Here is a 15,431-nt window from a genome sequence, read left to right on the forward strand (position 1 = left end):
ATACTTATTTCATACATTTTTGGAATTATATAACGCACTACTCTTTTAGAAACTACGTGATACGTCACGTTATAATTTCCACTGTAAGCATACCTCACAAATAAACTTCAGTACAGTGTAGAGGTATCCAGAATTGTTTTGATGTTCTTGTTAACTTTGAACAATATTTCCATGCGACCATATTAAACTATACAAATCGCGCTTTGAAAATATTAACTAACTTCGCTAATAAATCAAAAATCTCATTTCGAGACGTTGACTTAAAACCTTTGGATATATCGAAAATGAAGAGATGATAGAATTTTTTCTTGAGTTGTGTCTCATTTGAAATTTCCAAATGTAGTAGAAGAAGAAGTAGTTTAGTAACTTTGTAGAGGTAGGCCTCTACAAAGTTCCAAGGAAAAGGTATTTTATTAATTACTTAAATGTTAAAAATATGGCAACCAATTTCGAGATACTCGCACTTTTTTTTCTATATCTACAAAGTTCCAACGAGTTGGGGTTCAAGCACTTATTGACATTTTTAATTAACAATTTAGTGTTAAACTATAAGACTTACTGAGATGCTGACCTTTTCTTCTGCCTCAGTTTAAAGAGTTATAGTTATATCGTTTATTACACTATTATTGTAACACCTACACCATAAATTGGCAAATATTTTACGTCAATAACTAGTTTATTAGTTATATTATACCTAAAGTCTTTATATTTTCGAAAACCGTGTTAATTTGCAGAATAAATTAAAAAATATAGATAAATGTCGGTCGATAGACAGACAACTATTATCACTATTATATAAAAATCGGGTTAAAAACATAATATTATAATTAATAGATGGAACGGGAAAATCTAACAGTTTCTAAAGTGCGAATCAGAGCCACTAATTTACTAAATACTAAACGCTCATTGGTCGCCTAATGCGTCTAGACTTCCATCGACCAATAACCATAAAAATAAAAGTAAAATTAGCTGATTTGATTGGCTCGCCATTTCAGAATCAAAATTTTAAGAACACGAATAAAACATTAAATTCTTTTTGGGTAGTTTTTTATTTAATAAATTTTAAAACCAAAACTGTACACATTGACCTACAATAGACTATCTTAGTCTTAGCAACTAACGCAGATTTAGCAAAAACAACAATATGTGTCCATATGGGAATGTTTCACGTTATTGTAAAACAATTTTCATTGTATTTCAGACATTTTATTACATTGTATACGTAAACATTATTTTTATATCCATCGAATAAATTCTTCTTTATTAGTTTCACAATAAATTAATAAGAAATAATGTTTAAAAGGGCTCAAAGACGAATGAGGTTTCAATTTAATTATAAATAGAAAAACTTAAAAGCACGACCATTAATTTTTTCTAATTACCTTAATCAGCTCCGCGTAACGCTGGACGCGCCTCGATACTTCGGTTTACAAAATAAATCTCCCTTAGTATAAACGTGACCTAAATAATTATTAAATACGATATAATATAAATTACGCTGGAAGGCCACTTGCCCTACACTATCTCTCTTGATCTATGAATGTGAGTATTTTATAAAGTAATTAAAATATAATAATCATAAGTTTATTACTAAGAGAGAATGTAAGTCAAATAAGTCTTCATTACTCTAATTAAACGCTTATTTATTAAATCTAAATCTAAATATAAAGTTTGGTCGAAAACAGGAATGTGTAAAACATGTGACTAGAATTTACTAAACTTAACATCGACCTAAATAAAAAATTACATACTTTAACATTTTCACTCGAAACCAGCTAAAATTAATACTAAAACCTACGCTTGCTATACACGCATTTCATTTAGAATTTGTTAAATAATTGAGATCCTTAAATTTTATCAATCAATCAAGATACAAATATTGTCGAAATAACTTCTATTCAAATCTGTAAAGTTCATGAAATAAAACATTAATAACTAGCTATACAATGTGCGCAAAACAATATTTTTTTCCTGTTAATTTGTCAAACGCAAACAATCGACGATAGAATTATTATTATTAATATTAATAAATTATACCAATTCAAAATTTTACCGAATTACTCTTCGTTTAAATATACTTTTGCGTACCAAATTTATTTAGGAGTTGCCAGATAAAACTGAAAATACATTCAGTATAATAAATAATAATAATTTTCGTTTTTTTTTCTTCTATCATTGTCGATAGTTTGCGCTAAACTGAACAAACTTCATCGAATGTAATTAATTCATAATCAGGGAAATCTTAGAACAATAGTAACAAACAGTCTTAAAACATAATTTTTGGAATCGACGGAGATCAACATAGAGCAAGACTTTTGAGAGCTTGCAGACTGTCAAACTGTTAGCTGTTTACCTTATAAATAACGCAAATCTATTACAACGTAGTATTTTACATAAATAGTAATTTGAGATCAAGGGCAATTCTTCTAATCCATCTTCCAACTTCGCATTGAAGAAATCCAATATAAATAACGTTTTTTTTATGAACCAGAAACTTGTACACCCAGGTGCGCGACGAAAAAAATATCATAACAATCAAATCCATTCAACGCGTTTCATAACAATTTCATCAATAGAGATGAGATCAATTGACTTCATATTTGTGTAGGATATGTCTATGCAGATATAGACGAGGATAATAAATTTATGTAAGTAACATTTGTTACTCAGAAGCGAATGTCTTGGACGTCTGTTGGGGTGTCTGGTAGCTGAGTTTGATCGGACGCTGTTTGCTTCACGGGTTGAATGTGTCTCGTTCTGGGCTCTTGTGGTTGCGTTTCTCTAGCGAGCACTCGTTCAACGTGTCTGGCGACCAATTCGGCGGCAGCAGCAGGCGTCCGTGTCAGAGTGCATAGATCGTTTATGGTCATGCGCACACGCAAGCCCCGCGCCGCTGCCGTTATACACGCCACAGCGATCAACGATGGCGGTACCAACAGGAACTCCGTTTCTGTTAACAAACAAATATTAAGGTCATTAAACTTACATGTATGTTTTACATTAACATTTACAGTTCAATAAAATATAAAAAGTATAAAAGTTGAAATTAATTCATCCAGAAGTTTCTTTATTCTCTGGATTAATAAAAACTACAATAACAAAATAATCGTTATAGATTCGAATAAACAATATCTAATGTGTATTGTGCACTTATTCGTTCCTGTTAATGTCATTAAATCATAGTCATTACCGCATACGCTAAATTATTCTTATATGTACATATACACCTATCAAACATTTGGCTATATCTCTAAAGAAATATTTACACGTATGTAAATAGTGAAAACCTACTGGAACTTACAATCCCTACGTCAAAAGTACTTACAAAATATGTACATGCTATTACTTTAATTATATTTCAATTCAATAATTCACCATATATAGCATAGTAAATTTATCAAGGAATGTTTGCAGTAGAAATAAATTAGTTTTCAATAGTTTTTGATAAGCTTGTTTTGTAGCATTACTATGCGGATACAAAGAGGCACGGAGGCAGGTAGCGCGCATCTGTTGCAAGATAATTACCGACAGCGGACAGGTGGCTGGGCACCTTGCATCTTATTGGCCTTGTGTTAATCTTTTATTTTATCGACCTTCTAAAGTAAAAACAGTACTACTTATTTTGAATTCCTTGCGCGTAAATCGTCAATAAAATAATTTACCGAAATAAATATAGAAAATCAAAACGAAATATTTAAAATCCGAGAAAGGACAACCGACGGTCTAAGGGGTCCGCATAAAAAAACCATCGCGTTACATTTTGCACAATACGAATGCTATTGTTGTCTGAGAATAAGGAAGGAAAATCGAACAGCTGCCAGATTTGTGCATGGAGTCCCCGTCTGCATCTTTGTGTGTTGCGTACCTCGTCACAATAGGCCAAGAATAATGGTAATTTACATCTTAAGTTCACTAGCCAAGGACGCAGCTGCAATTTCGCCACGAACCAGGAGGGTTTCGTGATTTAACACTTATATTCAAGATCGATTCATCTTATCGATCGCCAATAATTTTAATTTTTGCTTTATATGAAATAACATCAGTATATTAAATCAAAACTGTTACTTTAATTAATTTAAAAATTCATAAAGATGACCGTCTTAAACATTGATTCGCTATCACGTTTTCTGATTTTATCTGCAAATAATGCGAATATTAACGGCGAAGATGAGGTGATGAACCGTATAACTTTGAAACATTCAACTAAGTCGCGTTGGGTGTGGAGTAGAGGGACCCAAGACGGCAGATGTATTAACACCTGGCACGACCCTTCCGTTTGCTGCCTCTGAGTAGGTACGATTGGGTCACTGCCCGCCTACATGTTTCTTACTAGCGAGCCCTTTTACGTTCCTTTACGCTAACATACTACAGACACCTCATTACTTAAAGAAAAAAAAAACTGTTATGAAACGTTAAGGTCAGAGCTTATGAGTAACGCAGGCAATAAAATAAGGAACTTTCGTAATTATAGTAAAATAAATACTTTATATCATAACAGTGAACTTTCGCTGGAGTTTCTTATTACTCGTTTAATTAATAGATTTTTTATATCGAATAAGTAGTTATATTGATTTAAACTATAATAACATGATAAAATAAATCACAACATCTGTGGTCCTGTAAAACTATATGAGGGAAAACTTTGTTGTGGGCTTTATCGAGCGGTTAGCTGATTAACGAATCAAAAACGAACTAGAGATATCAGACGATCTCGCGCGGGCACCGGACCGGAGCGTTCCGTTGCGCGACAGGTTGCCCGCCAGTTGGAGTCAACATCTGCTGACACCAGACACACGAGCCAAAGGGCCACGCACGCCTAAGACTACACCCCCGTCTTACCCTACTACTTCTAATTATCCTGGAACACGTAATGAGCGTTACACCAACAGACTTTAAGAACCGTTAAGTTCCGTTTGTCGAACCTGTCCCGACGACACCCTTTATGAGAATCCTTACTTATACAAATAGATGCAAAAGTGCAAGGGTTGCAAATAGTTAGTGTCATTATCTAATTGTGTGAAACTAGTCGTAATATAATATCAAAACGTCCTAATGTCTCATTTTAAAATATATTAATTTTTGGGGTCATTAAAAGGGTCGCGGGTCATAAAATCAGTTATTCTATTTAATTCACGGTAGCTGCGCCTTCCTCCACGTGGACGTCAATTATACATATAAATTTGATTTTTTACTAACCTATTCATGTCTGTTTATATTCTAAGGATATCATATTAGATGCAATATGCCACTATAATAACCATACAGAGATTCATTAACATTCATCTTGTGATTTCCGCAAGTGATCTCAATACACATACTATGATGTAAATAATTGTATATTTATACTCTATAGTGATAAAAATACAGACTAAATCTATAATATACCTATATAGATCGAATACTAGAATAATTTTATTGATTACTATCGGTTATAATATCATAATCATTTAAATTAACAATAATTAAATTGAGAATTTATGCAAGTCATCTTGATATGACACAATTTATATGACTTGCATAGATTACTTGATATTGTTATACTTGGTAGTTGATTTTTCAAAGAAGAATAATATTTCAAAAGTTTACTTTTGATAGGCAAATAAGAAATAGTTGGTAGTAAGAACGAATGTCGGAAGATTGAGTAAAACGTATCGTACAACCAAGTATCGTGTTAGATAGCTAAGGGTCGGGACGCCAGGTGCGTACTGAGACGGTCTTTGTCGGGGACCCTTTGTTAAATGCCGGGACAGGCCTTAGTGCTTGGGTAACGACAATGGCCGCGGGACGTCTTCGCGTATTGTCGCCGACTCAGCTGGCGCGGTCGCTCCCCTCACGACAAATCGACTCATAAGTCACCGCGACCGTGACACGGTTACTTGAGTTACAATAATAACACACTTTGATTGCTATCTTCGAAAATGTGAAACATAAACGTCGAGCCTTAAGACTGTCTTGACACCAAAAACATGCAAAGTTTTATATCACTCGAGTTTTAATAAACCATAAAATTTCTAAGGCCTTAATCGTAAATTAACTGTACTATATTATTACATGAAAGGAAGTTTAAGGGTCAAGAAGTGTTATTAACCTGTTAACACCTTAGGGTAATGCGCGATCAGTTACCAGCAATTATGGATACTTCCGGCATGGGACTCTATTTGCTTTGAAAACATTTACTCGAATAACAAATATCAAACGTAAAGAAAAAGATCATAAATATAATTATTAATTTAAAATATGTACAATTTAAAAATAATATATATAAATAGATTTACATAGAGATAGTCGATAATAAACATTATACATCATCAATATACAACTAAAAAGTTAATATATAATTCAGTAAAGATTCTGACCTTGTAGCTCTGTAGTCAGTAACACTAAATGATAAGCAAAGATAAATTCAAGTAAATGCCTTACAAACAAATGGAGCTTTAATAAGTAGAAAAAGTGTTGTACTTATAGTAGATTATAATTATAACATTATCTATACAGTCTCAAATTTGACTGTCCCATCATAATGTTTTCAAAACTGAAATACTCCAATGGTAACCCAATAGCCATAAATCAATTATTATCGAGATTCGATGAACGATATAGGGGCATACAGGGTTAACAGTCGTATCGATGTAATATATTTTTGTAATGTATCTGAATTGTAATTACAAACTTCATTCGAAATGTTAATGAACATCGAGCTTTTTACATTTACAAAGTACATATTTATATTATCATATAGTTTCTTACCCCCGTTTGAACTTATACTTGTAACGTAAGGGGTCAATGATGGTCAGTGGCAATTGCTTACCACCCCAACGAATAACGATAAGTGTTAACTATAACATGCATAAAGCAACAAAATACACGTTTCACAAACATGAAATAGTGTATTGTTTTTTAATCCTATTGAAATCTTATTCATTAGGCACTAAGTTTTACGGCTTTTCAAATCTATAATATTTAATTATAAAGAACAACGATGCTTAAATGCGTCTGCGTATAATATCGTACATACATATGAAGTTGATACTCTTTGCTCGCTTGCTTTAACTTTTTTAAGCTTCTTCTTACTGTAAGCGATATTAATATTCATAAAACGTGTAACGTTCATCACTCAATATCACCAATCAGTGAGTATCTAATATGTATTCTATTGTTTACATCTACGCACTGGTAATTACAAGCGTAGGTTAGAATAACAGACTCAACGTGCTTTAAATATAATAATAAAGTTTTTTTTTTAATAAAAATAAACACATCTATGTTGACGTGACTTTACGAGCATGTTTATTCACTAGTAGAAGACCGTATCGAGCACATGGCGTGGTATACCATAAATCAGATTGAGTTCAGATAACGTAATGGCTATAGTAGAGTTGAACAACACAATGCGATCAGTTTTTCTTACGTTATCAACATACCAACCAATCAGACTTGGTTTCCATCTTAATTGTTCAACATTATAAAATCTTTAAATAAAAATAGTTTAGACGCGTTTATTCCAAAGCCCTGAAGACTGAATTATTCGATATATCGTACTTTTTTATTTAGAGCGTAATGTCATCACAAAAAAATACTTGGTTAATGTGCTTACAGTATGTACAATTATTAAAATATAATTGCAATTATTTGTGTGTAACAAAGGAAATTTTAGAAAGGGTCAGTGTGTGGGGTGGCGGCACAAGGTGTACGATATCACGGCACGAGCGGCATGTGCGTTCCGATACATCCAACCCTCCCTCAACCCCTAAATGCTTGTGACCACTCCATTGCGTGCACTCTAATCGTATCATATCGTCCGAAAGATCGAGATCGTAGCTGAACAAAAGTCAATTTATGATTCAATTTCAATTTTAAAACTTCATACTTAAACATATTATATTTGAGACAACTTTGTATTTATCGATCAACTAAAATTACCATAAAGTCAAGGAAGGCCAAATTCTATTCGACCCGCATATTGCTGAAACAATACATATTGGCGAACTAAAATACTTTTACCTAAATAATATAGTTATCTAAAACAATTCATTACCTGTATAACAGACGGAGGTTAGCGTAAGGGCGTGCGTTCGTACGAGAGGATTGGAGCGGCCCCACGGAACCCGAGCCAAAAGAGGCTCTACGAAGTCGAAGGCTGTGGCAATTGAGAGTTGCCAATTTAGTCGTTGTAGAAGCATAACTTCCCATTGCTATAACAAAAAAATACACATATAATATTTACTGCGTATCTATACTTATACACGAGGACGCTTTTTTCGTAACTGAAAAACTGCTAAGCCGATAAACATAAAACCTATAGCTAATGACGTAAAACATTTCAGAAAGTTGCTCGTTTATTTCCCAGATTTAAATTTAGACTATTCCCATGTTCTTGTCTTTTTCAAATGTACACACAATACCCTTTTAATGCTTACTAAACATTCCCCAATACTATAACTGAGTTTCCATTGCCCTTTAATATTACCAGTTCATTTATATAACAAAGTACTTAGAAAATGTACAATTAATAACAGATACCTTAAAGGTATTCTTAACCGTCATACACGGTGGTTCAGGCGGAAACCGCAAAAAATAGCGAATCATATTACAATTGTGAAAGTAAAGGGCAAAACAGGGAACCAATGCCTAGGGATATTCACATAGTGAAGCTCAAAGGCTTAAAATAATAAGGGTGAAGTTAATTATCCAGAAAAGGCATTATATTTATGAAACCTTGCAGGGTTGCTATGTTGCTCATAGTATTCCCTACATGTGCTTATTTATTGCTATACTTTAATTAAGTGTAAGTAATGGAATCGTTATCGTATACCAATTAGCTTGTTTGTAAATACCAACGCATTTAATAATGTTTTATATCAAACGAAAAATGCTAAGTAATACGCTAAAGTATGGGAACTTTCTGCAACATACCCTCCAACTTCATTATCACACACATCGTGGAGTTATCGGGATCATCACATGAATTAATTATAAGGAAGTATATGGTACTATGCCATACGGTTCCTACTTATCAAAGAACGTGAGTACTTTCTCACGGTCACGGTTTGTGCTACCAAATGTTAGAAAAATTAACATACGTTGTAGCATTTAATTCACTTATGTAGTTGTATGGGAATTCATAATAATCTATGTTTCGTATGACTTAATACATGACTTATTTATTTAAGGCAATGTCATTATTACAATACAACATTTGGTTGGTGAGGGCGACAGTGGCGTGTGAAAGCGACAAGTCAAAAACTGACGAGCGCTAGCAAACTAATTGAACGAATCACACCTGCCTACCTGCTCACACAATATTACAATTATGACGATATGACAATATTCGTAATGTGTGAACTTTCTAACACAATAGTGTGAGCTGGAGTATAATGAATGTACTACTCCAGTCATCAAATGGTACGGATGTAAGAAGAATCGCCTTATCAATGTATCATAACGTCTCGCTACCCACATTTCCGTCGGAAGTAGCGACTAATTCAATACTTCGTCACACGTTGCAGCTCTGTACTTGTAAGAAAGCGACATTATATTCTTTGCCCCTAGAATGTGTCTGTCGCGGAAGAAGTAATCACCGGAAACTCACAAGCAGAACTTTAAGGAAACGGGTAATATAATGTTGTCCTTTAGGGTGAAGGAGTGACATTTGACTCAGCTAATCGAGTTCATACACAACGAAATCAAAACAATGCAGCGCCTTGCGGTCGTCGCAGGATGTAAGGTGTATGGCTGCTTCGCGACGCGTTAACTTACAATTAACGTTTCATAAGATTTTGATCTTTTACAGCGATAACTAATTTTAAATATTTGAATAAAATCCTATAACGATTATATTTCCATATCATCTTAACGAATTTAAATAATGTTTGGTACAAATTATACACAATTAGAAATTAGAAGTTTTAATAGCATAAGGCAGACAGCAAAGCACTCGACTAGTACTCCAGCTATGAGTATGTGATTTTATATTGAAAAAAAAAAATTTACAATTATCATATCATAATTTTACATAAGTAAACTTTATATCTTACCCGGACTTCATGCGGGAAAACGGAATTGTCAGTGTACGCGCAGAGCAGGTCGACTGAGAGAGGATGGCACTGGCGAAACTTGGAGGCAAGGAGGAGGGCAGTGACGGCCAACAGTTGCAACTGCTGCCGCGATATAGCACGCTGAGCCAGTAATCTGTCCATGTAGCTCACGGCCAAAGGAAACACCTGCTCCTCGCACTGCTGTTCCTCACAAACCTGGCAATTGTATTTAATTTATAAGATCGAACATATAATTTTGTCAAGACTAGTTATTAAGAATAGGTTATAGTAATGAATGTTTTGTGGTATGTATAAAAGTAATGGATTAAGCACAAATTAATTAAAGCCCTTATACTTAGTAATTATGGAATGCTACATGCTTTAATACGCTAATTAAGTAGTAAGTTTTAAATTAACATTAGACTCAATGATTAAGATAAGAAGGTAAGAAAAGGTTTATTTTTTATGTACATAAAATATTTTGATGTAAAACATGTTATGAATAATTCAAACGCGAATTTTAATTTTATTCGTTTTTCACTTTAAATAGGTAGCTCGTTTACAAAAAAAAAAATTTCAAAAGTAAAATTTGCGATAACTCAGTCGTCAGTGTTAGTTGACGGTTACGAGATCGAAAACAAATGTCAAGATATAGTGGATTATACATGTTATTTTAAGTTATATTACAACGCAAAAGTACAACGTACAAACGAGATGAGAAACAATAACAAAGATTGAACAATATCTGATAGCAATGTAGTAGCTCATACAAATATCACAATGCATAGCAGATATTTTATTCGCGTAAAATTAAAGCATGTTATAAATAAAACGCCAAATCGGGAATTAAAGTTGCATCTATAAATACATAGACCAACAGGATAACCGTTGAATACATATACAAGACATAAACTGTAAGACGTTTTTTGCAATCCCTGTTACACTACATTATAAAGATTCCATTGCTCATTGAACTCGAACAGAGTCTTCGTAAAAAAACTGTAATAAAAAGGTTTCCGTTCGTGTCGAGCGATTCTAAGGGCTTATACCTCACGTAATCACACGTGCATCACAACATTGTTAGATTACTGTCATTGGCCCAGACTCCAGGTATGTGGCTCGTTAATGTACTAGTACAATTTTATTCCACTAAGCACCTATTAAGTATACTTAGTTAAATACTATGACTATTGACATGATCTTTCTCATGTTTACTAACATATTAATTAATTACCATAAATACATTAATAAATCGTTGAAGATTAAAATTTAATAATTATTTTATTATACATAAGACTTTTAAGTAAAAAGTAGGTAGTCAGCAAATGTTTCTTTAATTGTACTAGATAAATTCCATGCTTTGTTAATTTTATAATGTAAATTATAATTTTTGGATCGAGTAATATAAAACTACAAAATAATACCTAGTTTCGTATAAAGTTCAACATAGTTCTCTACAGAAAGCTTTAGTTCCCTTACGCTCTCAGAAATTTAAGGTCATTCACTCTAATTTTAATCAGCTGTTGTCGGAAGTTGTAGGCGATAGTTTAAGTTTAATGAAAAGGGCGTTTAATAAACACAATAAAGATTATGACTAAATCTTAAGCATGCGTGCAAGTTTTTACTTATAAAATATTAAAAAAGACCTCACCTCTAGCATCCAAGTAGTAACAACTTTTCGCATGAAAGGTTGTATATCAATTTGTACATGTTGAAAATAATCTGTGTGTAATGCATGAACTCTTTCTAACGTCAGAAGATTCAACAAAAGCCTAGGGTCTCGATCCAAGGCACGATCAGGTCCAGCGACACACATGTCCATCGTCCTTCCACTGGTGTTGCTGTTATTTCCAGAATTTTGTAGGTTTTCTCCACAAGATAAATCCATTTTAACCACTAAGAAACACTTCACACCACAATAGTTTAAAATAGTTAGTCCTAAGGCTACTTAGATCGTGGTTTAAAGTTCACAAAGTTCGCACAGTGTTTATGTTTTAACGAGTTTATGTAGCAGCGCTGTCACAGCTCACACAGCCGCTCGGCAAGCAGCCAAACAGACAAGTGTGTTCTGTCAAACTGAAGTGGCATGCCGCATGTAAAGGAACGCAACGTCCCGCGGACCCACTCTCGAAGCCCTACGTTAATCCCCACCCCTGTTTAGGCTTGTATACACCGCGCTGAGAGAGGTTATACTTTTCATGATTATAGAATTTTTGTCACTTTTAAGTATTTTTTTTAAAGTCAATACTAAATTTGGTGTACAACTAAATCAATGTGAAATTTGTATTATTTTTAATTACAAAATATTTGTTGATTCTTATATAAGTGCTTTACACGTAAACATTATAAAATGATATATTAAAACGATATATTTCGAGAATATGTAGACTCGAAACTTCAATCATAATCGCATTGAGCCCAATTGATAAAACATTGGGTCTTTAATTGTTATTCAAAGACTTCACGTAATGGGAACATGATACATCTATTTTGTATTTACTTTTACATTAATTATAATTAATAATTATTTCACAGCCATAAGTTACCTGTTTCGTATGAATTATATAATTAATATTATATGGGTAATGCATATGCATAGGTAGGTTTTTTACCTATTGCGGTCATCTGATATAAGTAAATAAACTAAATTACCTTGCTAAAAAACCAAAAGAAACGCGAGGTTCAATTCTTAGAACATTTAATTCGTTTATTATACATTCCGTCAGATTAACTTCATATGTTTAGGTTAATGATTATTAAAAGAATATCAATTAAATAAATAAAATAATAGGGGTAGGTTATAAAACTTTTTATAATTTTATACACTATTATAATAACAAAATATGAACATTACAATAAAACGAAAGAGGTGGTCGTTGTTTATTCAGAGGGCAAATGCACACGTCAGAGGAGGGCTGAGGGCGAACAGCAGCTGCGGGTGCGCTTGCGCATAAGCCGGGTGCGCGCGAGCCGGTTGACATTTTATTACAAAAATCCCAACCCACCTGATCTCGTAAACTAGTCATTACAAATCCCTTTTCAGATTTCAATTGAAACAGAATACGTTATCACGTGCCCCGAACATAACGCGTGCTGTTGAATCCAGTTACTATTATAATCTCTTGAATATTTTAATAATTAAGAATAATATGACTGAAGTTATTTAACTTGAATTTTATACAAGAAAAAAATCATTGCTTCGGACGATCATCAGTAAATTTATTTTTATAAAAAGGAATATATGCGCATATAGCTTTCCAATCCGTGCAATATACCATGCTCACAAATCCAGCCACGCTATAACCAAGGAAAGATGTCAAAAAGCCGGATAGTTGCTCTATTTGTTTTTTACCGAAAATCATATTAATTGTATATACTTTTCGACGCCTTTATTGTTTACTTGTATTTATAGAAATACAAGACCGCTTATTTTTGTAAAACATTACACTGACAAATGACACAAATATTGTTTTAAATTATCTTTTTTTAATAAAACCTACATAGTAATGTGCAAAGAGAACGAAATCACGACGTTTTATTAATATTATGCTACTAACAAAATTAAAATTGCTTTAAACTCTTACTAGTGCTAGCTAAACTATCTACTAAAACTAAAAAGTAGGTATAAGCAAAAGTATCCCAACGCATTGTCGGATTAGCTAAAATGTACGTCATCATCATCAGCCCGTTTTTGTCCACTGCTGGACATAGGCCTATGCAAGTGCACGAAAATGTACGTAAGCGGTTAAAAGTAAAAACGAAGAGGAATTAATCCAAATATGTAAATAACTTTATAGGTACATTACAATATTTAACACAAAATAAGAATCGCGCAAATAGGTCTCTCTAGCCATATAAACGGCATATCACTTCAAAAAAGTAAGTAAACTTTTTAACAGTTAAATAGATTTACGAAATAAATAGGGTACCAGTTTAACATTAATAAAAAAAGTATTTATTTCCGTTTTTTTTTTTATTTCTACAACCTCCAGTATCCAATGTAGTAAGCAGCGTTCAGTTGAGACATAACTTTTCGCCCAAATAACAAATAAAAGTATATTACTAGAAGTCCTTTGCCCAGTATTTCACTGGGCGATCGAATTTATTATATAAACCATAGGTCAAGGAGTAGCAATGGCATATCTCCTCTTTGAAATCTATAGTCTATAATATTATTATTATAAATGCGAAAGAAACTTTGTCCGTCTGTCTGTCGCTCTGTCACCGTCACCACCAAACTGCTGAACCGAATTTCATGACATTTGGCATGAAGCCTACATGAATATCAAGAAAGGACATAGACACTTTGTTTTGCCTAACACATGACAACCTACATCCTCAAATGCGAGCGAAACCGCGAGCTAAAAACTACTAGTAATTAATTAGTAATTGAAAATAATGGGAAATAAATCCTTTAATCTAGAAAAATAAAAACGCCGATTATAAATTAAGAAGTTTAAAATCACGTTTAAATTAATGAGAGAGGTTTAGACTCAACATATACCGAAGTGATTGTATAATAGGCTATTTATGACTGATTTTTAAAATCCATTTTATATTATTTAATAGAAGTTAAGGAACCCAGTAATAGTTGTGTTTTTTATTTCAAGTACATATTTGCCGAAAAATATCATATTAAAAATTCCATATTTAAATAGCGTTATTTGGACAATATGGAGCTGCAATGGGTTCGGTGACGTTACTTTCTTGTATATTAATATGTAGTACATATAGTAGAAAAGCAAGGTTTACAAGAAAGTGACTTCATCATAAGCCCGGCCAATCAGAAGCGTTTTGTATTTTGTATCACGTGACAAACGTTTGAAAAAATGAATTTTTATTTATGGATTTTTGAATAAATTAAGTATTATTTTCTACTTTAGTTGATAAATAACCATTTTTAAACTCGTAATGTTATACACTGATTACAATAATTCACAATTTATTTTTCGCATTGTCAAATAGCCATATAGGTTTTGTTATAATATAAGGTCGTAGAAAACACATATATATCTACTGTCTTTAGCTGTACAAAAAATGTTGTAACATATTAATATTTGTTAAAAATTTTATACAAACCCCCCATTTATCTCGTGTTATTATGTTTTACTTTAAAATGTGATTTGGTTAGTATAATTACAGGTAACGTGATCATAGTAATAGTTTAGTCACTACAGCACGGAGCAATTCAAAATTTCACTTCATGTATTTTTATACAATGTTCATTTCGTTGGATAGCCAGGCTTTTACCGTTTAGTTCAGACAGCATACAAAAATATGTTAGAATAAAATATTTTACTTGGTAAAATATAATAATTGAGAATTTGTAATAAAATTGATATTGAGGTCGATCGTTTAAATTGTCGATATCTGTAGATTTTGTTTTGACATTGACAG

The 15,431-nt window shown here is 32.8% G+C and overlaps 1 protein-coding gene across 1 annotated transcript; it reads right to left on the reverse strand.

The window, feature by feature from the left end:
• Nucleotides 1-1,046: 1,046 nt before the first annotated feature.
• On the reverse strand, nt 1,047-12,096 carry LOC124544526 (G1/S-specific cyclin-D2-like). Its single transcript, XM_047123124.1, has 4 exons — nt 11,686-12,096; nt 10,035-10,250; nt 8,036-8,192; nt 1,047-2,950 (listed from the first exon to the last, which is right to left on the reverse strand). The coding sequence occupies exons 1-4, from the start codon at nt 11,920-11,922 to the stop codon at nt 2,667-2,669; spliced, it is 894 nt and encodes a 297-aa protein (XP_046979080.1). The 5' UTR covers nt 11,923-12,096; the 3' UTR covers nt 1,047-2,666.
• Between the last annotated feature and the right edge of the window lie 3,335 nt (nt 12,097-15,431).

Source organism: Vanessa cardui, chromosome 4 (assembly GCF_905220365.1).
Source record: "Vanessa cardui chromosome 4, ilVanCard2.1, whole genome shotgun sequence".
Lineage (NCBI taxonomy): Eukaryota > Metazoa > Arthropoda > Insecta > Lepidoptera > Nymphalidae > Vanessa > Vanessa cardui.